This window comes from Schistocerca gregaria, chromosome 3 (assembly GCF_023897955.1).
Source record: "Schistocerca gregaria isolate iqSchGreg1 chromosome 3, iqSchGreg1.2, whole genome shotgun sequence".
NCBI classification, from domain to species: Eukaryota; Metazoa; Arthropoda; class Insecta; order Orthoptera; family Acrididae; genus Schistocerca; species Schistocerca gregaria.
The window spans coordinates 564,139,759-564,167,517 of NC_064922.1; the positions used below are offsets into that span (position 1 = coordinate 564,139,759).

The 27,759-nt window shown below is 39.8% G+C and overlaps 1 protein-coding gene across 6 annotated transcripts in view; it reads left to right on the plus strand.

The window, feature by feature from the left end:
* Positions 1-27,759, plus strand: part of LOC126356172 (Ca(2+)/calmodulin-responsive adenylate cyclase) — a 1,163,484-nt gene that overhangs the window by 991,060 nt on the left and 144,665 nt on the right. For 5 of the 6 annotated variants that reach the window (XM_050006929.1, XM_050006931.1, XM_050006933.1 and 2 more), the window contains exons 12-16: positions 2,666-2,793; positions 5,928-6,086; positions 6,876-7,020; positions 21,410-21,571; positions 24,109-24,210. In XM_050006929.1, coding sequence (XP_049862886.1) covers positions 2,666-2,793; positions 5,928-6,086; positions 6,876-7,020; positions 21,410-21,571; positions 24,109-24,210 — 696 coding nt within the window. The remainder of the gene's footprint in view (positions 1-2,665; positions 2,794-5,927; positions 6,087-6,875; positions 7,021-21,409; positions 21,572-24,108; positions 24,211-27,759) is intronic. The other variant, XM_050006932.1, reaches the window with a different exon arrangement.

Consider the following 27,759-nt stretch of genomic DNA (forward strand, 5'->3'; position numbering starts at 1 on the left):
TGATGGAAACTGGGTGGCCGAAGTGTGAGATCCTCATTTCAGCAAATGCTTTGACAGTGAGTTCAGCCATTGTAATACTGTTGCTTCGACCCAATGTGTGACATGATTGATCACCAAGAGAATATGGTGGTAGTAATCAGAGTCAGGTAGTGGACTGATAAGGTCATTATGTATTTGATGAAAGCACCCTTTGGGATCTCGGAAATACTTTATATGGTTTCGTGTGACATAAGACTTCACTCTTCTGACATGGGATGTGTTTTCGCGAGCATGGAGCTTATAGTTTTTCTTTACATTAGGCCACATGAACCTGTTCATCACTAGTGGTGTTTTGGGCAAATACCCAGGTGTGCCAAATTGTGGAGCTGTTCAAATATAAAATAACAGTATTTTTGAGGTATAGAGGGTGTGTCCGATTTTTTGAAACATAGTGGAGTATAGGGTGGGTTGCTCCCAGGACAGGGCGACATTCAGTCCATAGGTTTGTGGACAGGTCATAGATGAGGACTTGTAAATGTTCATAATGTTGTTATGCATCTACAAACTGATCATAGTTGAGATTAGATGACAAGGCACTCATGATTCATGAGAAATAATCTGCCACAGTGTTCTCCAAGCATTTGAGGCGGGGGAGGTCCATGGTGAACTGGGCAAAGTAGTCCATATACTAAAACCAATGGGAGCATGTGCCCTTGGGTGGGTTTTGCATAGTTGGCAAGTGGGTCTTGATTTGTGTAGATCTGAGGGGGCATCCTTCATGTTCTGTCTGAAGTAGCATACTGCTTTTAAAGTGCCAGTAACTCCCCCTCATATGCAGACCACTTGCTTTGTGATGATGTGGGCTTAAGTGAGAAGAATAGAGTGGTTGCTGCACACCACCCCACCTCTTGCTGTAGCAGAGCTATGATAGCAGTTTCTTTTGCTTCTGCTGCTGTGATGTGCTGTGCATTGTGAGGGAGTGTGCCAAGGTAACAGCATGGGTAAGGCAGTCCTTAATGCTTTGAAAAGGGTGAAAAGGGCTTTGATCTCACTTGTCCAAGTGAGTTTGAATTCACCAGTGGTATTATTATTGCCGGCAAGAGCTTGTGTTAGTGGTGCTTTCAGGGAGACTGTATGTGGAATGTGTCTTCTATAGAAATTTATCATGCCTAGGAACTGGCATAATACTAGATTGCTTTCTGATGGAGACAGCTGTTGGATAGTCTCTCTATACATTGTGCTGTGCGACGGATGCCTGATGCATTGACAACGAATTTGAGAAAGATGAATTCTTTGAACTGAAGTTGACATTGCCTTTGTTGATTATGATATTGTTGTGAGAAAGGGTGTTGCGAAATTGTTTGAAATGGTTGTTGTGAGATTCCTCATCTGGTCAGAAAATTAAAATCTGATGAAGATAACCACAATAGAATGTAAATTTGAAGAGCACACAACCAATGAAGTGTTGCCATATTTGTGTCATGTTCTTAAGTCTATACAGCATGAACATAAATTCAAACAATCTGAAAGGCATGATAATGGTCATTTTATGAATGCCATCTGGACACACTGGTATTTGTAAGTACGCTGAGTAGCTGCTGCTTGTGTGAGACTCCTCTTCGAATATGTGTAGCAACAATATAAATGTTTATAAGCTCCCACATAATTATTTTGTGCCACATGTCATACTGTTCTCCCTCCCCTCCCATTCCCTCCCCTCCACAAAGCACAGTATCATGTTTGTTGTAATTTTCTTGCCTACTGACATTAATGTCAATAAAATTCTTCTGGGTTAGAGACCACATTGTCATTTATAAAATTCCAACGTTTCGGCGTCTGTTGCAAGACGCCTCAGGGTGTGTTGCAACAGACGCCGAAACGTTGGAATTTTATAAATGACAATGCGGTCTCTAACGCAGAAGAATTTTATTGACATTGACAACGGCCGCGGAAGCCTACGGTTACATTTACTGACATTAAGTTTATCAGTTCTTATCAATCTTTTCACCATGTTGGTCATATTTAAAAATATAATAAAACTCTCCCACTAAGACATTATGACAAATAGTGCTTTAGTAATGCAAGCAATGTCAGTTCTTTGGGAGCGAGGTAGTGTCTCATTTACAAAAACTGAAGTTTTCTTGGATGTCTCTAAATATCACACTTCATCTGAGACTTGTAAAAAATCATGCAGTCATTGAAGTGAGCTGTGTGTTCATTGCAGGAAACATATGTGGAAAAGTGCTAGTCACAATATGTAGATGATTTAAAAATAGTTTGATACACACATCCCATATTAAACAATATTGGGAACATGGAAAAGGGAGCTAGATACTGTTGTTGTCATCATTGCAAGGGTCGGGGAGAGGAGAGTACATGGCAGGCTCACAATGCTACTGGCAATCTCTTCACCAGTTAAGATGTACATGTTACATAGTTACACCTGCTACAGCTAACACATATGGGTACATTTAATGGGTGAAGTACACAGAAAATAATTACAAGTTACAAACAGACCAGATTAAGGATATACCATATTTTGTAAGGGCAATTCTGCACTTCCACTGTTTTCCATAAAACTCCTCCTTTGTCTTTACTACTATTGCTACTGTTACAATGCATTTGTTACAATAGTTTTTTCAGTAACAACGGTTCAACTAAAGTATTTTAATTTTCTGTGTAACAGGACAACCACTGTCTGAGGATTAAGATCCTCGGTGACTGTTACTATTGTGTATCTGGCCTGCCAGAGCCTCGGTCCGATCATGCCCACTGCTGTGTTGAAATGGGGCTCGATATGATTGATGCTATTGCGTAAGTATTTTCTGTGTTAAATGAGTCTGTACCTTGTGCTATCTTACAGTGAGATACTTTTCTTCAAATTCTGTTCTGGTCATTAATTTGATGTTCAGTGTCCGCCCCATCAACATCAAACCCATGTAGTGTGTTAATATGTCTTTGTCCAGCCTGAGTATGGTTTTTATACATTTTTCCACACACATGTACATAGATGGTGAGCCAATTCCTCACTCTGATTTGGAATAGAAAGTTATAATAATTACATTACAACTCTACACAGGCCAGAGCTTAAAAGATGTTACATAGGAAATATTTTCCTGATGTTCTGTGAAATACTTTTTGGTCAAAAACTGTCTTTCAACTTCCTAGGTTATTGTCGGTTGCAATTGAAGGATAAAATGATAAGCAACTTGCACAGATAGTCCTGACATAGTTCAGTGAATACAGAAAAGAAGATGTACACTGTGTTTTCAAATGAAAACATTACTTTTAAATGCTATGCAGAAACTATTATATTTAACACAAGTGAAAATAAAGCTTTTAACATCATGAAAAATCACTACATAAACAAAAACTGAAAAATAAAATTTAATTGGCGACTGTAGTGTAACAACTACATAATTGAAAGTTAATGTAACACAGAAGGGAGAGGAAATTACGTTTGGTGATTGCAAACTAATCTGGCATTCTGTGCCATATGTATATTAATGTGAAAGTATTTCTAGATGTGTGTGTGTGTCATTTTTTAGCTTTTCTTGACAGCAGGTAAAATGTAACAATCTACAACATGTGAGTGGTTGTCTGTCAAAAGGTGTTTTGAAAAGGTTGAATGCCTCTTTTTTTTTTAGTCTCCAGCTTATCTCATATTCAGGTAACTAAACTTCCACAATTCAGTTTATGTTATAAGTCTGAAACAAGGGCTTATAGGACTCTCTTTTGTTAGTAGAATAGTAGAATTTGTGACTAGAATTCCTTCTTTTTAATTCACAGTCTGATCTTGTGATGAGATGATGCGTGTATACAGCCATGTAAGTGTTGTAATATTTTGATGATGGCGCTCCATTCAGACATGCTGGACATTTTCATTTTCAAGGGGGGGGGGTGGGGGGGGTAGGACCTTGAAAATGTTTCTACTACAGAAATTACAAAAGTGAAATAAATAAATTGTAAAGCTTAGAGTCAAATGACCTCAACAATGTCATTCTAAAACATCAAAAAATTATTGGCCAATTGTTGCCATCATTCTGGGACTCTCGACAGGATATAAAAGTGGGGGGGGGGGGGGGGGGGGGAGAGAGAGAGAGAGAGAGAGAGAGAGAGAGAGAGAGAGAGAGAGAGAGAGAGAGAAAATAGCTTTTGTCCATGAATGTAAGCAATCTAATATTGTAACTGGCTGTTTGAAAAAATGAAACTTAACTGTTACCCATCTGATTCAGATATTGTACGATTCAAGTCCAGACTTAAAGCATGCCATTAGTTGGCACAGGTTATCAAAATTTAAATAATAGTGGTTCAGTAATCAAACAACATTTTTCTTATAGGGTATCTGAGTAGAGTTAAATGCTCATCCATTAATACTGGTATACCAACTAAATAAACCAGTCGAGAGTTGTACTTACTAAATATAGATCCTGTGTAGCATAGACTGATACTTTAAAACGCTTTTTCGAAAATATGTGAAGCACAGTCCTTTCAACCTCAAATGTAACTGAAAATGAAAGTAAGTATGATGACAAGAGTTTATGTAAAGATGTTTGTTGACTGATTTTCATCATAATCATTGTGGCAATTTAGACATTTGTCATAAACATGTACCAGCTTTCATGGGTCCTCTGCAAGAAAAAAATGTCTGTTGCCTGCCAGTGATGTCCTTAATCATAGTTATTTGCAAGTTCTCATTTGAGGAAGCCACAGGACTTCATGTCACCAGGGACAACAACAGTTTTGGCTGCTCTGTGGAGGATACTATACTCACAATGTAACTTGACCCTTTTCTGAGATTGAAAGAATTAGCGGAATTCAGATGACTTCAGTTGGGTATGGAATGTTTCTGCCTGTTGCCATTCTTACCTACTACATAATACAGCATACTGTATCATTGTGATAGGCACTGTGAATGCAATGTTCATTCCAGTATGCTGCCTGCATGTCTCTGGGAAAGAGGCAGACCTCTCCTCACCCCCAACAGTAGCCAATACACAGGGCACCAATAGCATGCTTCTGCTTCCAGCAGTTCCAGAAACAACTCATTTCAAAGCTGAAATGGTAATGGATCAGATGACATTTTTCCTCTAGTAGGAATCTGCAGGGTATGGCATGGCTTGATGGACAAGGGAATGTCCTTTTGTAGAGGGTACAGGAAAGCTGGTACAAAGTTATGACAAATATCTTGGTCATCACTATGATTATGTAGAAAAATAGCCAGTAGATGTATGCAGTATTTGTTTATAACCACTTTCTAATATTCTTACCCTTTTTAGTTTTGAGGCAAAAAAAGAGAGAGAGCAGCTATCGGTTATTTTTTTCAAATCATTAATGTGTATTGTCCCATCTTAGTTATTTAATTAATTCCTTTTAGTAGATAAATGCAATAAATTAATTCTGAGTTTCAACTCATCTTAGTTTAAATCAGCCATCACTGTCATCATTTTCTTCTGAGGGATATTGGTGAAAATCTCCAGTTATGTTGTTACTTCACAATCTTAAGCAAGAGTATTAACCAGAATGAAATTTTTGCTCTGCAACAAAGTGTACGCTGATATGAAACTTCCAAGTGTATTAAAACTGTGTACCAGAGCGAGACTTGGATTTGGGACCTTTGCCTTTCGCAGGCAACTGCTCTACCGACTAACCCATGACTTGTCCTCACAGCCTTACATGATCTCCTTCCTTCCAGACTTAATTTGTTAGAGCAGTTGCCTATGAAAGGCAAAGGTCTCTAGTTCATGTCTCAGCCTGGTACACAGCTTTAATCTGCCAGGAAGTTTCAAGAGTAATAACAATAAAAGTTTGGTATTATCCTTCATTTTCTGTAATCAGTGCTATCCAATATTTCTATAGAATAGGCTTGTAAGAAAATACTACCAACATACTACTACATGGTGCAAGATATTGGTTACAAGCACTATTTTGGGTATCACTGTTAACAGGTCTGTGGTGGAAGCAACAGATGTCCAACTCAATATGAGGGTTGGCATCCACTCAGGCCGTGTGCTGTGTGGTGTGCTGGGCCTGCGGAAGTGGCAGTATGATGTCTGGTCTAATGATGTCACACTTGCAAACCACATGGAAGCTGGTGGAGAGCCTGGGTAAGCCATAAAAGTTGCACTGTTAGAAATAACAGTACAGCTTACCTCATGGCAAGTGAAATATGTTTCTATTTGATAACTAGTGTTGTTTATACAGTTATCTTCACATAAGATTATTTAATAAGAATAATATGGGTCATCAGACTACGTACATAAACTTGTACTAAAAGGGAGAATCAAACAAGCATTGATCAGGCTGAAAATGTCCATGTGATGCTTGTCCGTGCTTTAGTTCCTTTTGTGTTGTTAGTTTATATATATAATCTTTTGGCCCATTGTGATTTTATTAACAGAAGAACAGATGCAAAGGTATTGTATCTGTAATGCTTGGCAGTAAGTATAACAATAACTGGGTCAACTTTTGTATGTGATTCCCTACATTGAAAATAAGAGGGATCGACTAACATGGGTGACCATCTTGTTGAGCACCTCATTTGAACAAGTATCCAGAGTGGACATTATGTGTTTTCCTTTCTGTAAACAGGTATTCATATTTTGGAAAGTAACTTTTATCAATTCATGTTTCTTGGACTGTGTTTTTTGCTGCAATGAGAATTACCTCCTTTCAAATTATTCAATACATTTTCGAAAGCCTTTACATAGAAGAACCCTGAATTGGCTGCTGCTGCGAATTGAGTCATTCTACAGCACACAGCACATCTCATAAGACTCTACTTCGACTCTCTCTCTCTCTCTCTCTCTCTCTCTCTCTCTCTCTCACACACACACACACACACACACACACACACACACACACACACCTCTATATTAATGATATTGATTTTGCAGCCGTGTGCACGTAACGCAGGCTACATTGGACTATCTTGGTGGTGAGTACGAAGTGGAAGCAGGCCACGGTGGGACAAGGAACCAGTATCTTCGGGATAACAGTGTCACCACGTACTTCATTGTGCCACCTGCTAGGAGACGGAAGGTAAGTGCTACCTCCCATTTTAAATCCAGAACCAGCTCTTTTTGTTCTTGTTGTTTTGTACATACTCCAAAATTTTTGTTCTCCATTTGAATTTTACTTAACTTTTTTAATGACATTTGGTCACATAGAATGTTAATAAGAAAAAAAAGAAGAAAAGGTTACCTAATACAGCATAAACAGAGATGAAAATTCACAGATGATAAATGGACAGTAAAGAAGGGACCCAATGAGAATTTTTGAATAGCTCAGATGTGAATTATAATGGAATGTTAATGTGACTGTTGTTCTGATGAACCATTTTATTTCATGTGCCAAAAATTCCCTAGGTTCTGTAAGTTAAAACAATTTTCTTGTGTCCTGTAATTACAATCTATCTTCAGTTGTTCTTTCATTTGGCAGGAATTAATTTTTTCCTTGGTAAGAGAATTAAGACTTGGCAAACATCATTAAAGGCATTACAATGCACAAGGTTTCTTCTCTCCACTCTGCCCACCTTCCCCCCTTCGATTTCCCACCTCCCTTCCTCCAATAGAACCTGAAAATAAATCAAGTGTCTGTATCAGCAAAGGTTTGTATGTGAGCATGTATTAATTAGTTTTGTGTGTAATTACCATGGCACCTGACACATTCATCAAAATAGTGTATCAGTGCCAACAAAGATTCCAAGACTTACCAAGCGGGAAAGCGCCGGCAGACAGGCACATGAACAAAACACACAAACACACACACAGAATTACGAGCTTTCGCAACTGGCAGTTGCTTCGTCGGGAAAGAGGGAAGGAGAGGGAAAAATGAAAGGATGTGGGTTTTAAGGGAGAGGGTAAGGAGTCATTCCAATCCCGGGAGTGGAAAGACTTCCCTTAGGGGAAGAAAAGGACAGGTGTACACTCGCATACACACACCCACACACATATCCATCCGCACATACACAGACACCAAGCGGATGGATATGTGTGTGGGTGGGTGTATGCGAGTGTACAACTGTCCTTTTTTTCCCCTAAGGGAAGTCTTTCCGCTCCCGGGATTGGAATGACTCCTTACCCTCTCCCTTAAAGCCCACATCCTTTCATTTTTCCCTCTCCTTCCCTCTTTCCCGACGAAGCAACTGCCAGTTGCGAAAGCTCGTAATTCTGTGTGTGTGTTTGTGTGTTTTGTTCATGTGCCTGTCTGCCGGCGCTTTCCCGCTTGGTAAGTCTTGGAATCTTTGTTTTTAATATATTTTTCCCATGTGGAAGTTTCTTTCTATTTTATTTACATCATCTATATATATATATATATATATAACACATGCTGCAGCATCAACTCAACAACTTGTTTAACAATTCATATAGGAGCTGTTGAATCAACTTTCATACATTCTGAATATTTCACCAAGTGATTTCCATATTTTTACAGATTTGAAGTGATTAGCAGAAGACATTTCACCTTGTATGAGGAACTGCCGGGGTACTATACTGACAGACAGCTGGCAGGCTTTTGTGGAATAATTAGCAAAGCTGGTACACTGTTCAGACAACATATCAGTCAAGATGTTGAATATGTTGATAAATAATACATGGATGCAGAATCTGTAACACACACAGTCCTTTTTGATATTCACATCTCTTTTTATTGTCAGAGATCAGGAAGGGGAAAGGTTAAAGGAAGGGGGGGGGGGGGGGACGACGACAACATTTCAGCATAGAACACACCAAATAAAATGCAAGGAATGTGCCACATGTGTAAAGATTGTGAATAAATGTGCAAGGGAAACACAAGTATTTTTAATTTTCGTCAAACATACTTATTATTCAACTGTAAGGGAATTTTCTGCAAATTTTTTTTCTTCCACCTAGTCTATACTGCATAGTGGTTTATTAAGACACACAGCATGCAGTACTACAAATGTGACCAAATTTATGGAAATGCGACACTTGTGGACCATCTACAAATGGTCGTGTATTACTGTTGAAGAAAGTGATGACAGTTATCACTTGACTGCTCAAAAGTATGACTTTGTTGTAAACTGGTGCAACTTCCTGAATAATTTCTAGTGGGAAACTGAGCTTTTTGTGACCCACGGATACAACATGCATAAACTGTAACATGAACTGTGCGAATAACAGTGTCCTATATACAGGATATTTCCAAACAACTGACAGAGAGAAGAATGAGGTGCCTCTGTTTGACATCTATGCTTGACTGTGGTCAGTTGCTTCCTGATAAGCACTATATTTACTTAAATAGGTTCAGCATTATGCAGGACAAGCTGGCAACTGTCCTCCGCAGCAATATTTTACTGTGTGGTATGTATTTACGTTGATAACCCTGCTGCAACATCAAAACTATTTAGCCTTGTGTTGCTTCGTATGACAGCCCAGCACTCATAAAATATACTTCCTTCTAAACTTGAAGTTCAGATTATATCCTCCCTGCAGGTCCGGGGGCTAGAATAGGCCTGAGGTATTCCTGCCTGTTGTACGAGGTGGCTAAAAGGAGTTCAACATGTTTCGGCCTTTATGTGATGGTCCCCTGTAGGGTTTGACCTCCATTCTTCAGAATTTACCCAAAGAGCGAGCCAATTAGGGAAGGGTGCCTTACAAGGTGCATAATATCCATCATGCATGCATTAAGATCTTTAGCACACTTTCTCATTGTTGCATTGCAGTCCTGCCCATTCTCCATCTCTTGACTGAGGGCACCTTCCTGGGCGCATTTACCACCATGCACTATGCAGTATCGATTTCTGCATTGATGATGACCATGGACTTCTTTGCACCTGAAATCCAGCACGGTAGCCAGTCTGTTGTGGTGGGGCCGCGACGTACCCTGTTAGTTGTATCCCCCTGACCACACAGGAATCGCTCTGCTGATGACTGTGCCGTTAACTCCCCACGAATGCCAAGGGGTAGATGCCCATCCCCGTGGGGCATTGGGACTTCTGGCAATGGCCATCCGGCAATGGCCATCCTGCCAGGTGGCCTTTGCTGCAGCTGGGTGGCGCCCATGGGGAGGGCCCCTGGTCAGAGCGGGTGGTATCAGAGCAGACGACACACGATGAAGTGTAGTTTCATCATCTCTAAGCGATCACAAGCTCAATTCAACACACAGAATTAGGCCCCCAAACCAGTCACCTACCTGGCAACACCATGGGAGGAACATCAGGCTAAGTATGGCAGTGGACCCTATTTGCCCTGGTACCTTGTATGTTAGAGAGCTGATGGGGAATCTTTCATGACAATGAAGCCTCAGTTTTTTTTGTTGAGCATTTAGAGGACAAGTTCGGGGAGGTGGAGGGCTTGTCCAAAATGTGATCTGTGTCAGTCTTGATCAAAACAGCATCCTCTGTGCAGTCACGGGAGGTACTCACTTGTGTCAAGCTGGGGGATGTTTCTGTAATCATCATGGCCCATAAGAACTTAAATATGGCCCAGGATATCATATTTCACAGAGACCTTCTTTTGCATTCCGACGATGAGCTGTGTGCCAATTTAGAGTGGCGAGGTGTACATTTTGTCCGACGTGTCCACCGGGGGTCCGAAGGATAATCAGTTTGCCACCGGTGCCTTCATCTTGGCCTTTGAGGGTAATACATTGCCCAAGAAGGGCAAGATGATGGTCTACTAGTGTGATGTAAAGCCCTATATCCCTCCCCCAGTGCGGTGCTTTAAGTGCTGGAAGTTTGGCCATGTCTTCCCACTGTATTTCCAACATCACGTGCCAAGATTGCAGACGCCCATCACATCCCAACACACCATGTGCCCCGCCTCCCATGTGTGTCAACTGTGGAGAGCACTATTCGCCTTGCTCTCCTGACTGCAGGATTCTCAAGAAAGAAAGGAAAATCATGGAGTACAAGACCCTGGACCAACTGACCTTCACTGAGGCTAAGAGAAAATTTGAACACCTGCATCCTGTGTATATGACATTGTCTTATGCTGCCGCTACACCAGTTCTGGCACCATCAGCTCTGCCAACCCAAGTCACCTCTCAGAGCCAGAAGACTACACCTCCCCCCTTGATGGTGAGGGTGAGGGGCATTTCCCTCCCTGTTCTCCTGCACCACCTACTTTGGGAGCAACACCTACCCCCCGCCCCCCAACCATCTGTCCCCACTTCTAAGGTAGAAAAGCGTAAGTCTTCTTCGGCTTCTCTTGCTAGGAAGGGGTACCTTGGGTAACTCCATTCCTAGGTTTCTTCTAGAGGAAAAGACAACACCTGCCAGTGGCTGAAGAGCCCAAAAGTAGCTGGTTGTATGGCTTCACGCTCATTCTCAGTCCCGGAGACTGAGCCAGTGAAGTCCTCCTAGCCACGGAAACCCAAGGAGCAATGAGAGAAATCTAAAAAGAAAGTCCCTAAGACCAGAGACATTGCAGTGACACCCACACCACCACTACCTACAAGCTCTGGGGCTGAGGATGAGGTGGAGATTTTGAAGTCTCCAGAGGACCTAGATCTCACCAGACCCTCAGACACAATGGACATAGACTGCTCAGGCAATAAATCGGTGGCATCAGATGACTCTGAGGCGTAAACTGCCTCATTGAATGTTCTATGCCTTCCCAGTCTCATGATGTCATCCCCGAATGGAATTGCGGTGGTTTTTTCCACCACTTGGCTGAGCTACAGAAACTGTTAATCTTTACACTTGCTATCTGCTTTGCCCTCCAGGAAACCTGGTTCCCAGCAATGCGGACTCCCGCCCACTGTGGCTATAAGGGATATTACAGGAACCATAGTGCCTATAATCGAGTTTCAGGTGGGGTGTGCATTTATGTCCTAAACTCGGTCTGTAGTGAACATGCGCCCCTTCAAACCCCTCTGGAAGCTGTAGTTGTCAGAATAGGGATGATGCAAGAAATAACTGCAACGTTTATCTTCCTCCAGATGGTGCATTACCCCTGAATGTATTAGCTGCACTGATTGGTCAACTCCCTAAACCTTTCCTACTTCTGGGAGATTTTAATGCCCATAACCCCTTGTGAGGTGCTACCATGCTTACTGGCCGAGGCAGATATGTTGAAACTTTACTGTCGCAATTTGACCTCTGCCTCTTAGATACTGGGGCTGCCACACATTTCAGTATGCTCAGGGTAGTTACTCGACAATTGATTTATCAATTTGCAGCCCAGGACTTCTCCCATATATCCACTGGAGAACACATGATGACCTGTGTGGTAGTGACCACTTCCACATCTTCCCGTCATGCCCCAGTGTCAGACATACAGATGCCTGCCCAGATGGGCTTTGAACAAGGCAGACTGGGGAACTTTCACCGCTGAATCTCCCCCACATGGTAACATTGATATGATGGTTGAGCAGGTTACTAGCACAATTGTTTCTGTGGCAGAAAACGCGGTCCCTTGTTCTTTAGGCTGCCCGAGGCGTAAGGCAGTCCCTTGGCGGTTGTCGGAAGTCGCTGAAGCAATTAAGGAGTGTCGGCAAGCTCTACAGTGGCATAAGTGGCACCCTTCCCTGGAGCACCTAATAGCTTTTAAACGTCTCTGTGCCCGTGTTCGCTACCTTATCAAACAATGGAAGGAGGAGTGTTGGGAGAGATACATCTCCACCATTGGGTGCCACATGTCACCTTCCCAAATCTGGACAAAGATCAAATGGGTAACAGGCCTCAACAGCTGTCCCCGGTGTTACCATAAATGGTACTGATGCAAACATGATTGCAGAGCGCTTTCCTGAGCACTTTGTTCGAGCCTCTGCGTCGGAGAATTACCCCCCAGCCTTTCGCACACACTAATGGCGGGTGGAAGGGAACATCCTCTCATTCACTACATGCTGCAGTGAATCCTATAACACCCCATTTACAGAGTGGGAGCTCCTCAGTGCCCTTGCACATTGCCCCCAACACAGCTCCTGGGCCTGATCGCATCCACAGCCAGATGATTAAACATCTCTGATCTGACTACCAGCGACATCTTATCGTCATCTTCAACCGGATCTGGTGCAATAGCGTCTTTCCATCGCCATGGCGGGAGGGCACCACCATTCCGGTGCTCAAACCCGATAAAAACCCACTTGATGTGGATAGCTATCAGCCTCACCAACATTCTTTGTAAGCTGCTGGAACATATGGTATGTCGACAGTTGGGTTGGGTCCTGGAGTCACGTAGCTTGCTGGCTCTCTGTCAGGGTGGCTTCCACCAAGGTTGCTCCACCACTGATAATCTTGTGTCCATCGAGTCTGCCATCCGAAGAGCATTTTCCAGATGGCAACACCTGACTGCGGTCTTTTTTGACTTACATAAAGCATACAACACAACTTGGCGACATCACATCATTATCATATTGTATGAATGGGGTCTCTGGGGACCACCCCCGATTTTTATCCAAAAGCTTCCTGTCGCTCCGTGACCCATAGTTCCATCCATATCCAGGCGAATGGAGTCCTGCAGGGCTCTGTATCGTCTGTCTCTCTATTTTTAGTGGCCATTAACGGTCTAGTACCAGCTGTTGGGCCCGCCGTCTCACCTTCTCTGTATGCAGATGACTTCTGCATTTCGTACTGCTGCTACAGTACTGTTGTTGCTGAGTGGCACCTCCAGGGAGCCATCCACAAGGCGCAGTCATGGGCTCTAGCCCACGGCTTCCAGTTTTCAGCTGAAAAGTCGTGTGTCATGCACTTCTGTCGGCGTCGTACCGTTCATCCGGAACCCACACTTTGCCTTAATGACGATCCACTCACTGTAGTGGAGACATATCAATACCTAGGACTGGTTTTCACTGCTCAATTGACTTGGCTCCCTCATCTTCATCAGCTTAAGCAGAAGTGCTGGCGGCATCTCAATGCCCTCCATTGCCTGAGCAACACCAATTGGGTTGCAGATCACTCTACACTGCTGCAGCTGTACAGAGCCCTTTTCCATTCCCAAATTGACTATAGGAGTGTGATTTACGGTTCGGCAGCACCTTCAGCGTTGCATTTACTCAACCCTGTGCACCACTGTGGGATTCAATTAGCGACAGGAGCTTTTAGGACAAGTCCGGTGACCACCGTTCTGGTGGAGGCTGGTGTCCCTCTACTGCATATCAGACATGCGCAACTGCTCGCCAATTATGCATCATACATTGATAGTTCCCCTAAGAATCTGAATTACCATCTCCTTTTCCCGCCCTTGGCAGTCCGTCTCCGCATTGGTGGCCCAGACCGGGGCTAATGATTGCAGTTCTGTGCGGTCCCTTCTCTCCGAACTGGAGTCCTTCCCTTTACCACCTCTACTTGCAGTCCGTTCATGTATGCGTCCATGGTTTACGCCTCAGCTGCAGCTTCTTCTGGACCTTTTGCATGGCCCTAAGGACACCGTTAACTCCGCCGCTCTCTGCTGTCACTTCCTTTTGATTCTTTATGTGTTCTGGGTCTCTGAAGCGGTGTACACCAATGGCTCAATGGCTGATGGTCACGTAGGCTTCACATTTGTTCATGGATGGCATATTGAGCAGCACTCCTTACCAGATGGTTGCAGTGTTTTCACTGCAGAGCTGGCGGCCATATCTCTTGCTCTTGTGTACATCCGCTCGTGCCCTGGCGAGTCATTAGTCCTGTGTACAGACTCATTGAGCAGCCTACAAGCTATCAACCAGTGCTACCCTTGCCACTCTCTGGTAGTATCCATTCAGGAGTCCATCTGTGCCCTGGAAAAGTCACGCCATTCCGTGGTGTTTGTGTGGACCCTAGGGCACGTCGGAATCCCTGGCAACGAACTTGCTGACAGGCTAGCCAAACCGGCAATGCAGCCAAACAGGCAATGCAGCCAAACAGGCAATGCAGAAACTGCTTCTGGAGATAGGCATCTCCAAAGCTGACCTACGTTCTGTCTTACACCGCAGGGTTTTCCAGCTTTCGGAGACAGAATGGCATAACAGCACACACAACAAACTGTGTGTCATTAAGGAGACTATGAAAGTGTGGAAGTCTTCCATGCAGGCATCTCGCAGGGGATCAGTTGTCCTCTGCCGGCTCCACATTGCCCATATGTGGCTAACGCATGGTCACGTACTCTGTCCCAAGGACGCATCTCAGTGTCGCTGTGGCTCCCAAATGACAGTTATCCACCTCTTGCTGCACTGCCCACTTTTAGCTCTTCTGTGGATGACTTTTAACTTTCCCGGCACCCTGCCTTTAGTGTTGGGCGACAATGCCTCCACAGCAGCTTTAGTTTTATGTTTTATCCATGGGAGTGGATTCTATACTTCTATGTAGGCTTTAGCACATGTCCTTTGTCCCTCCTTGTCCTCCACCCTAGTGCTTTTAGTGTGGAGGTTTCAATGTGTTGCAGAGTGGCTGGCTTTCCCTTTTTGTTCTTGTGGTTGGCCAGCCACTGTAATCTGCTTTCATGTATTACTCTCTTCTGTTTCTAGCATCTCTGTTGTTTTCTTGTCCTCATTGGCTTCCCTTCGTTCTTGTGGTTTTTCCTTCCTTTCCATTCTGTGTTATATGTTTTGTTCATGTTATTCTCACACGTGTGGCATTGTTTTATTAGGAACAAGGGACCGATGACCTGGGAGTTTGTTCCCTTCTCCTGCCTTTAAATCAACCAACAAACCAACCAATCAGATTAGATATGCTTTCTGTTCCATACATACATGGTGAGCAGTCTTAATTATGTGGGACATGATACAAAATAAGAAAACATATTACAAAAAATAGATATACTAATGTTTCTTCCACAGATCTTAAGTAAAACTGTCCTCATGAATGTCGTACAGGTAACAAAAATCTGAAGCATATTTTGACTTAAAGACTTAATAAAAAAAAGCTTGTCAGTGTCTGTTCCTCTTGTTATCATTAGAATATTGTACTGGTATGTAATATTTTTCTACATGGCCTAAGCGTATCAAAAGACCATTCATCTGTCTTACTTCGAATAGTGTGTTAGATAACAGTGTGTCAGTCTTAAATGAAAAAAGTACGAAGATGTTACAGTGAAAAAACGCGGTAACCAGAAAACTATATCACCGTCGTAGGCCTGTTATTGCAGAAATTTTGTGTCATTCTTTGGTACCAACATTAGGGGGGTGCACTGAAATTTATTCATCACGATGAAAAATTGTTGGCAAGAATTTCTTAATCTCAGAAAGCAGTTAGTGTTTCAAGTTGACTAAATTTCAAAGTATACATTAAATTTTGGGTTGTTGTACAATCATACTCGAGTAACAGAGGGGCATATACAAATGCTTCGGAAATTCACATATTCTGACAAGTGGAACAAAGATTTGTTAGAAATATTGCCTTCTGTGGGTATCTATTACCTTTGTTAACTATTTGCTACACAGAAACTGCCACAATGTTCTGATGAAACAATTAAATTGTATTTTTCTCAGAACTTCTACTCATATTATGATCTTGTTCTGCTCTAATTTCTTTCAATACTCTCTATCTGTAACCTGGCTCTAACCTAAAAAGTGTGCTCCTTGATTCCGGTAATCACCAAGATTTTTGTCTTTGGTACTTGAGGCTCCCGCCCCCCCCCCCCCCTCTTTTTCAGCAAGATAAGCAGCTAATCTTTCCTTCCCCCTCTATTCAGGTGCAGGCCGTGATTAATGTTTCCCCATCTCTCAGTTGCAGCCATGGGCATGGCACGGATATGAGATTTTTTTCCCCAGTCAAAAGCAATTCGTTCAGGTCATTGTTCACATGGCTAACAGCTGTGTTAATCGAGAGTTGGTCATGTCAGTGCAAAACTTAAGTAAACCTCACAGGAGTGTGTGCTGTTGCTGCTTGCCCTGCCTCCATGTCACCTTTGATGCTAGATTCTAAGTTGCTAGCCAGGCTGTTTCCTGTTCCTCCTGCATTAAGTGCCTTATCCTCACTATCAGAATTTCTACACAAGCCGCTAATTTTCTGTGTCAGCTGACTCAATTTGATGCTTGGTTTCATGTTGCTTCTGACCTGTTATTCTGTAGTTAGCTTTTCCTGTAGCAATTGGCCTACACATCTCCCGTGACTGCTCCCTGGTAGCAAGACCCCTTTTTTTTGTGCAACTTTTCTACAACCTAGCCTTAAAGTCATTTCTACAAGTCTGCTGCACCCTGTTAAACTCACGGCTAAAAGGCTACAGTCCACAAAAATACCTACAGAAAAGACTTGCTAACATTTTAAATTAAATTCAATGTTTTATACTCTTTACTTTGGCCATAGTCTGTTATTTTGCCGCCCAAATAAGAAAATTGATTTACTGCTTTTAGTGGCTCAATTCTATTTTAATTCTGTAATTATTAGCTGATTTAATTCGAATACATTCAATTACCCTTGTTTTAATTTAGTTAATGTTCATCTTGTAACCTCTTTTCAGACACTATGCATTCCATTCAACTGCTCTTCCAAGCCCTCTACCATGTCTGACAGAATTACAATGCCATCAGCAAACTGCAAAGTTTTTATTTCTTGTCCCTTCTTTCCAAGGTTCTCCTTGACCTGCTTTAATGCTTTCCCAGTGTACAGACTGAATAAAATGAAGGACGGGCTACAGCTCTGCCATACTCTCTTCTCAACTGTCTCACTGTCATGTCTTTTGACTCTTCAAACTATAGTCTGGTTTTTGTGCTACTTGTAGATAAATTATCACTCCTTGTATTTTATCCCTACTATTATCTTCGGATTTTCTAAGAGTATATTGCACTAAACAATGTCAAAAGGTTTCTGTATATGTGCAAATGCTATAAATGTAGGTTTAGCTTTCTCTAGTTTGTCATATAAGATAAATTTTGGAGTCAATATTGACTTGTGTGTTCCTACAGGTTTCCAGAACTTGAACTTATCTTCCACAAGGTCACTTTGTACAAGCTTTGTCATTCTTCTGTAAATCAGCTGATGGTCAAGCATTCACACCTGTAAGCACCAGCTTTCTTTGGAACTGGAATTATTACTTTTTTTTTTATACTAAGGATATTTCCTGTCTCACGTAACTTGCATACCAGGTGGATTAGTTTTGTCAAGAGTGGCTCTCCCAAGAAAATCAATTATTCTAAGAGAATGTTGTCTACTTTAGGGACCTTATTTAGACTTGCATCTTTCATGCTCATCACATTCTTCTCACAATATTGTATCTAGCATCTTATATCCATCCTTTCCTCTTCTCTGTCCATTATAATTTGGGAGGATGATGGTTGAAATTCCCAACCAACCATCCAGATCCAGATTTAGATTTTCCATGATTTGCCTAAATTGCTTAAGGCAAATGCCACGATGGTTCCACTGAAAGAGCACAGCCAGTTTCCATCCCCATCCTGCCCTAATCTGAGGTTGTGCTTCATCTCTGATCTAATGACCTCATTAATGATGGGATATTAAACACTAATCTTCCTTTGCTTTCTGCAATATTGTCTTCAGATGTTTTTTTCTTGTACCCTTCCATGTATTCCTCCTAATTTTCAGCCTTCCTTATTTTGTCTTATACTGGCTTGTCATCGGAGCTCTTAATACTCGCACAGTTGCTTCTTTTTTCTCTGAAGTTTTCTTTATTTTCACTATAGGTGGCATCTCTCTTTCCTATAGTCAAGCATTCTTGTACAGCTTTGCATTTCCCTTCTACCCATACCTGTACTGCTATTTTGCACTTCTGTCACCCAGTTTCTAGATGTTTGTTACCTTCACTTCCTGTGTTCTTATATTTTACCCCAGTAATATTAAATTCTTGTAAAACAGTTCCTACTGGCTGATTTACCATGTAAAATATTTGCGTCCTTGCTTTCTGTAGAAGTATGAGAGATCTTGACAGAAGCAGCCTAGTTTTTATGCTTGGGTCTTTTATTCAGTCATTCACTGACAAAAAAATTTCTCAGTTCTTATCACCTCCATCTTCCTAATTGTCTCCTCACTGTTGTGACTGTTCATGGCACCATTCTGATAGTGCATTATGTACCAGGAATCACACTTTCAGATGTATTTGCAGAATTTTTATTTTATTTTATACCCTGCACGAATTTTTTAGGCCCTCTATGACATTCATTGTTCATATGGACACTGGGCAACAATCATTAAACATCTCATAGCGGATACATAAAATTGAAGTCCACTATGGTGTGCCTTGTTTTCTTTTTTTGGTACGGATGGCTGGAACACATCAACTCCTGCTTGTTGAAGTTGATTGCCACTGTCACATTCATAAGCTTGATCTATTTTGGTGTAAGATTATGCTTGAAGATGTTAAACCATAACACTGATTGCAAAGAAAATAAAACTAATAAACACAGTTGGAGGTTTCAACCATACTGCATAGAGATTTAGTAATGGCTGTAATCTCATGATATGTCAGATGATGTGTGTACAAAGATACTGATACCTTTTTGCAGTTACTTCTTTTACATCGGCCACCTTTTTTCTCTCCTTTCTTGTGGTTCCATAGTGTACTATTGGTGCACACTCATGATTGTACCCAAAGACTGAGACTTAGAGTTTTCTTTTTGTGTTTGTTTACCTGCTGCAACTTTTTATGATACTATATACAGTTTCCATCAGTTTTTAAATATTTTATTTTATTAATGTTAATTGTAATTTACTCAAGGAATGTTTCATTAAATATTCTTACATTAATAACTGTGTTATTAATTACTTTTTTACTATGTGTCTCATCTGGTTGAACCAACATGTAATTCTCATAAATACTTGGATATAATTATATGAGGCAAGGGACATTTTCTCTCAAAATGGATCATTCAAAGTAGGAGAATGTTGTCAGTCTTGTTGGTTTATTAATTCATAGTGTTTAGCACAGGGTGGTATAAGTGAAAGAAGCTTTGTACACATTAATCTTTCAATTACCTGTGACCTCATTTGTTTTTTAGTGGAGGCAATACACAAAGGAAGGTTCCTTTGGTACATGATAAATGGTTTACCCAAAGGCAATCTACATTTGTGTTCTTAAAATCTAAGAAACAATTTTTCTTCATAATGACATTTTTAATACAGGTTTAATTCTTCTATTTAAGATTTATGATTTGATTAACAGAAGATGGGTTTGCTTATTTTAATTTCATTTAACCAGGTTCCATAGCACTGAGTGAGCAAAAGTTAATTGAATATGGAAAAAGTCACAGCCATATTGTTTAGCCTCAAAAACTCATGAGAATATTTAAAAACAGAAAGAAAAGACTATAAACATTAGAAAAAGGACACACAAATACTTCAATAATAGATACAATAAATAATACGCTACAGTACAATTGTGAATAACAGTTTTAAATTAGAATTAAATGTCCAGGGTTTATCACTCAGTTGTTTTAAAATTCTGCAAAATTCTGCTCGAAACCTTTAGAATAATGCACAACTTATTGTATAATAGTTCAGATGAGTGATTAATTTCTGCTTGTTTTTTCAAACTAGTGTTCAGTGGGTGAATTTTTTTAGTGCCTTTTGGTTGCAGCAAGGAGGTTTGATCTTTAGAACATGGGATGAGATGTTTTCATGTATTGACTGTTTTGAGTTCAAATAAACGCTGCTGCTTTGTGAATCCCCAGAATGACTTGAATCACATTATAGAGTTTTCTTATCCTGTGGTTTATGGTGTCCCAGTGACCAGACTGTGGTGTCTATCACTAAAGTGCAAGATATCTGTGTTGAAAAATTTTTTGTGCAGAGAGTCTGTATCATAGGTAAAACATCTCTGGTTTGGAGGCTTTGCCTATATATATTCAGAAATAAGTTTTGTCCAAGTTGGCAGTTGGAGCCCATAGGTAATAAAATGCTGTCTACGAGCTACAATAAACTGATAACAGACAATAATGAAAGTGGAAATAGAATTAAATGATAGGCAAAAAGAACATATCCATGAGGTTCATGTTCAGATAATATTAACAAAATCATTAACCACCAATGATCACCATTCTAAATCAGTATGAAGATTCTGAAAACTGCTATTTACTGAACAAAGCTTTCAATAAATAATGTTCACAATTCCTTGAGAATCTTGCTGCTTTTAAAATTAAAAAAAATTATCCATCTTCCTGTTTCTTTTGTAGTAATCAATAGTGTCTGTGTTTGATGAAATTAATTTTGAATGAACTGGATGTACTTGTCAGTGTACTGTATGTATTTATAATTTATAGTGTGCCAATTGCTTAAAATTTCCTGTACTCTATTTCTTTAAATCCCAATGCAACTTCTGTCCAACAATCAGTAAAATTAATGAAGTCATTAAAAGTATACATGACATAAATTTTCATTAACAAAGTTGTTCATATTTCCATCAAGTCTTATATAAGATTATATATTTAAACCATGTAAGATTTTTGAAGACCATGGACAGTTTTAATGCATTTGTTTCAAATCATCATCCTAGGCTTTAGATCATTCACAGTTTAGTTACTTCAAGAATGAGATTAAGTTTGTTAATGCAGTCACTAAGCAAAAACATCAGTATGTCATGAACAAGATTTATAAACCAGTTTCCTTGTTTAGGTACGATCAGTTATGGGAGCAGCCCAGAGACGGAAATTGTCATTCAAGAATGTCTCCAGTGTAGTTGTACAATTGCTACACTCCATTAAGTATTCTATGGAGGTTCCTTTCTCAAACATTGCTGTGGCCCCAGGAGATCACAAAGCCAATGCTGCAAGGAAGGTAAGACCAGTCATTCCCAAATATTGCCTGACAGCATTAAATTTTGGTTCCATGTAGGATGATAAATATTATTAATTGTAAAGTGATGTTTTGAATATTCATTGTGATCTTACAAATCACACTGTACAGTTGAAACTGGTATCTCAGAATTATTGGATTTGCTTTTGCTTATCAGTTGTTCACAAAATCTAATTTTCTCCTGGGGATGTATTGCCTATATTTAGCATCAGTGACACCTTGTCTCACTGGCTAGTTGTAAGAATGTTTAAGAATTGTATTTGCTTTCAAGTTTTGTTCTGTGACAGAGGACAGTACTGGTTATACTGATTTAGAATGAACAATAGCCACGACTATTGTTGCTTACTAAAGGTGTCTGACACTCGTTACTTCAATACACTACTGTTGAACATCTACATATGAATGAAACAAAATTGGAGTTCTTAAGGGATGTATTTTAAGTACTGCATCTGACATGGTAGGAGCATAAAACAGTCTCCCTGGTAAAATATGTTGACACATTAGTACATCTTGGAGATTGAGTATTATCTGTATTATTTAGTTCAGTAGAGGGTGTTTGTCTTAAAATGCTTTAGCCTTAGGAACAACAACAGTTTTTGAATAGGGCATAAAAGCAGTCCCGGCTAAAAGTAAAGGAATAATTACTAGTAGAATAAAAGTTGCATATGAAGGAACAGAGAAAATGACAAAAAAAATTCCACCCATAAAATAAATGTACACTTTAAGATTTGTCATATTATCTAGAATAATTGCTTAATCTTGCAGTATTTTGTATGCTGTTAGTAGCATTAGTGCCATACTGTCAGCACTCGTATTTCTGATTAATTAACCATTGGTACATTGTCAGTAAACCTTACTTGGCACTCTCTTAAAAGAATACCCCAAAGCCTTTTAGATTAAGCTTTATTTTACACCAGAAGATACACTCTGAATCATAAGTTGTCTGTAACAGTCTAATTTTAAGTTGTTTGTGGATGAAAAGCTGTTATTCACACAACACTATCAGACTTTACAGCGATCATTATACATGATGTAGACTGTCAAGTTGTGGTGTCATTGAACAGCTGCTGTTCGTTTGTGTGGTGTGAAGCTTCTAGAAAACTTGTCCTGCTTTTAGGAGTAAACTGAATTATAACTTCTAATTTGTAACTTTAAAAAAGCTGTAGAAGTCATTGTAGTTGATCAGTAGATGCAGAAGAGGAATTATTGCCTACCAAAATTGAGAGTCAGTTTCGCAGAGTGCAGTTTCTTGCTTCCTAATGACAGTAATTAAGTGATTTAATTATTTATCAAAAGTGCATGGCACAAGTGATAGAAAGATGCTGTTAGTAAGTTGTTAGTGTGTTTTTTGGTCGAACAGAGATAACTGTGTGATGTTACTGGGTTTTCCTATTTTTTGCTAAATAATATACATAACAGCTTAATAAATTTCAAATTTATTTTAAATGTGTAACTGCTTTTTTGGTATGTTACACAGTTTAACAGCGTGTGGCAATATGGAATCTCTACAGGACATGAAACTGCATGTCATCTTGTAAGCAGTACGTCATAGTTGGGGAAGAAAGCTTTTGAGACTTTTTGGTTGCTTTTATTTCCCCCCACAGGACGTTATATCATACTTTCTTACATGTAACAGTTATTTCTTCAGACTCTTAAGCAACCAAGATTGAGTACAGGCTACCATAAATGTGCATGAAGTTACAAGCTATAGAGCATAAACTGCAATCATTATCACTGTGTTCCTCAGTTTGCAAATATAGTTTACCACTTGCCTGAGAGAGGGAGGGAGAGATAGAGATAGAGAAAGGGAACAAACACTTGTGTTGTCCCCACCCCCTTGTAATTTGTAGAAGGATATGATAAAAAAAAAGGGGGAGGGGTCTCTGATTATTGGGTTCTGCCTTTGCTTGTGACTTCATGTACAGGTAAATGGGGATTTTATCTTTTCTTGACTTGCACTAACTTAACAAACTCTGATATGCTTTGCATTGTGGAACTGAACTATATAATTTCTTTTATCTCAGGATTCTCTACTAACATGAAAATAATTCTAAAGACAATACTAACTATACTTTCTGTAAACCAAAATTAAATCTTATTAAATAACTCATGATTAGTTTTTTGGAAAGGAATGCAGTGACAGTCTAATATAGTCTTTTTTGTGTGATCACAAAAAGGAAGTATGCATATTTTTATATTTTTAATATATATATATATAATATTTAATATTGTCACACAAAAATCAATGATAGATCAAGTGTCTATTTTTTCCTGTGATCACAGAAAACAGCATTCAGATACTTAAACAAAATTTGCAGAGTTGCCTCATTAAATTTGTAGATTCCTTGAATAGCTGTATACTGCTATTTATTGACTAAACTGTACAATATGTTGCATAAAGTATTAGTTGCATAAACAAATTTTTAAGACAAACATGCTTGATGGAACTTGGGCAGCTTTTAACACAATGATTAGCGGCTGCATTTGTAGAGTAAATGGCCCACTGCCATTGGTTGTAGGTGCTAGATTTGCAGAGAGCTCTTCACGCTGACCCCTCCACAACCGGAGGTCGCCCTTTTGGGGGCACAGAAGCACTGGACCTTCGAGATATAGCCAGCAAGGTGAGGTGGGGAGGATGCTGCTTTTTTTTGCTCTGAATAATACATATTTTTAGAAAATGTTGGGCACATCCTGTACATAAATAAAAAGCAAAAGTATGTTCTATACTAACAACATAACAAATAATGAAAATATGTTTTGTGCAAATAAAAGATTTCTTTTTATTTACCTGCATTCAGCATAACAAATTATACTAAAAGAACTGATCTTAACTAACAGTATTAGTAAAAATGGGAAAACCTAATTTCATTTGTTGTATAAATTTACTATTACCTTTTACCTCAGCTTTTCAGATAGTTGTGAAAAACTGAGCAATGATAACAGGATGTATCAACAAATATGAGCTGTAGATGTATATTTTACCAGTCATCTAGTGGTCAAAATTACAAAAAATGCTAAAAAAGATATGGTTGGACAATGCATAGAATTTCTCTCTTGTCTATAAGTTTTATACCACTAAATGTAGTGTATGAACTGTGTGGTGTGCGAGTAATAAGATTTACTTTACACACCCTCACATATTAAAATGTCTTACAGAATAATACTGATTGCAGTTCAGGAACAGCTGTTTATGATGATTCTAAATATTTGCAAAAGTTACCATTTGCAACACATTAACTGAAGAGTGTATTGAGGTACTTTTCCTACAAGATTAACTGAAGGGTCTGTAAAAGCTGTGGAAAGTGGAGGATGAGGTTTCCCAAAGAACTTAATTGTTGCTATAAAGCTAGCAGTTTGTCTCTCCTCTTATGATGTGATGGCATAAACAGTTAGTCTGTAACACAGTGATACAGCGTTCCTCGAAAGTGTAGGAGTTACTGCTAATATTGGAGGGGGAGAGTGAGTGAGTGAGTGAGTGTGTGTGTGTGTGTGTGTGTGTGTGTGTGTGTGTGTGTGTCCTTCAAATTATGGATTGTAATACTAACATATAAGTGATAATTAACATACAGATATGTGGTTATGAATAGTTAAATATGTTCAAAGTTAACAGAAGCCAACATCAGATATGTGCTGTGGGAGACTGGGTATCATGTTACCAATAAAGTTTTGTTTAGGTGTTTTGATTTGGTTCTGAACTAAGCACAAGGGGACTTCAAAAATTAACTCTAACATGTTGTTCCATATAAGACCATTGCACAACAAGAGTGGTGCATTCTCAGGAGACCTAACATATTTTGCATTGCTTGCAGGCACAGTTGTGCTGTGGTACAGTTAAGAGGCACATGACAGTATGCAAACAAAATGGTTCAGCAACTGGAAGTGTACCCCTACATTGAAGTACATGGGACAGTAATTTTCTTGTGGACAAAACATCTAAACTATATGCCGATTCACTGCAAAATTATAGCAGTATTTGGAACAAGTGCAATTTCACATCCAGCTGTAGTGAAATGGTGCAAACAACTCGATAAATACTGCAGAGACATATGTGGTGCTGATGGGTAAGAAAGACCATTGACATCAAAATCCCCCCCCCCCCCCCCCCCCCACGGTAGCTGAGTGGTCGGTGCGATGGACTGTCAATCCTAAGGGCCCGTGTTCGATTCCTGGCTGGGTCGGAGATTTTCTCCGCTCAGGAACTGGGTGTTGTGTTGTCCTAATCATCATCATTTCATCCCCATTGACGAGCAAGTCACTGAAGTGGTGTCAAATCGAAAGACTTGCACCAGGCGAGCGGTCTACCTGATGGGAGGCCCTCCTCACATGCCATTATTATTATCAACCATAGACAACAGTGATCAGTTCATCGAGAACTGATTCACATCAATCATAGATTTTTCAACTATGAGTACATTTGCACAGCAGTTTCTTGAATGGTACCATGATAAGGAGTACATTTGTATTGTTGAGTAACTGAACAATTGGTAGAATGTTCCAACCATTGTTTATAGAGACTTTGTGAATATGGAAAAAATAGTGACATGTGTCAGTGTAACTTTGAAGTGTATTGCAGCCTTCAACAAAAGTTACTTGGTCTGCTATGATAATGTGTAACTTCCTTTTTTGAAGTCCACTCGTGGTAACATAATTGTGTAGAAAATCTATATAATGTCTCACAGGACTGAAAATTACAGTGGGCTACCGTTAATGACTATGGAAAATAATAAGATACTAAGAGGAGAGAAATGATTAGTGATTTAAAACCAAAATCAATTTACAATGAAACAAAGTGGCCATCCAATTCCTATCTTTAGGAAGAAAAATTCTGGTACTGCCGACAACACATATAAAAGTGAAAAAAACTAGTCCTATTTTTTTGGACAGAGAAGTGGAATGAGTATTGCAATTGACAAATGAAAGAAAATTAGAAAAAGAAATGGGTAAAAAAAAATCAGAGAGAGAGAGAGAGAGAGAGAGAGAGAGAGAGAGAGAATGATGCTTTAGAGATTGCTCAACAACTGGATACTAGGTATAACCAACACACCGTTCTTTTGTGTCCAGTCATGCACTCATGCTGTTTGATGGTGGTCATTCCATATTAAAAGCTGTCCGTGAACACATGCTGTTTGGTATATAACACGTGTGGTCAGGGATGTCATGGTTTCACAAAGAGTTGTGTACAATAGGAGGACAATGGGGGGCAACAGAGTGTACTTTGGAAGGGATATATAAGGAGTGAAGTGAGCAGATCTCATTTTGGAGCCATATGCGAGACAGCCAGAATCTTGACAGGGTAATGTGTTAAGGTATTGTAGGCCTAGGTGGTACTGAATGAAAAAGGGACAGTTGGCTTCTCAGTTTTTTGGAAGTGGGAGCTGTTTTTGTCACAGGGTGAGAAGAAGGTACATGCAAGATATGTTTGTAGATAACAACTGTGGGGCAGTTGTGGCTGAGGAAAGTCTGGGAAAGGTAGTTAGTATAAGTGTTGAGCAAACTGTGTTGAACTAGAAAAATTTGAGAAGGATGTATAGGAAGTAGCTCTCGAGGTGAAAACGTTCTTTCCAACATATTCCTACATCTTGCCACTCTTGCAGACTTAAGATCCATTAAGTACCCTCCCTCTCCCCACCGCATAAAAATTTCTGGTTTTTTGACCAACACTGTCTGTTAATTGATGTTCTCTTGAGACGAATGGGCTTTTTATTTGAGATGTAAAGTCAATTATATCTACAAATTTGCATCATTAATAAATGGTTGTGTCAATTACAGGAAAATATTTTTAAACGTAACAGTTAAGATGACAAAGTAACCTTAATGTTCAAATTAATTGTTGTGAAATATAATATGATACATATCTATCTACACAGTGTGATTCAAAAGTAGTAACTGTAAAAACTTTATGGGTATAATCTATGCATCAAAAAAGTGTAGAATGTTAAATAAAGTTTTGTCTGAAATTGCTTTATGTCAGAGTTATGCAGTAAAGCAGGTATCATGAGAGCAGCACAAACACTACAAAATTAATTTTTCTTGAAAAGCAATGAGATGAAGGGACAGAATTTAAGCACTGTGCACTGACACCAGAACATGTTCAAAATGATGTCCCTGTAGATTAAGACAGTGAGGTTCTCGATGTCTTACTGCTCTCTAAATGCTGCATGCATTGTTCA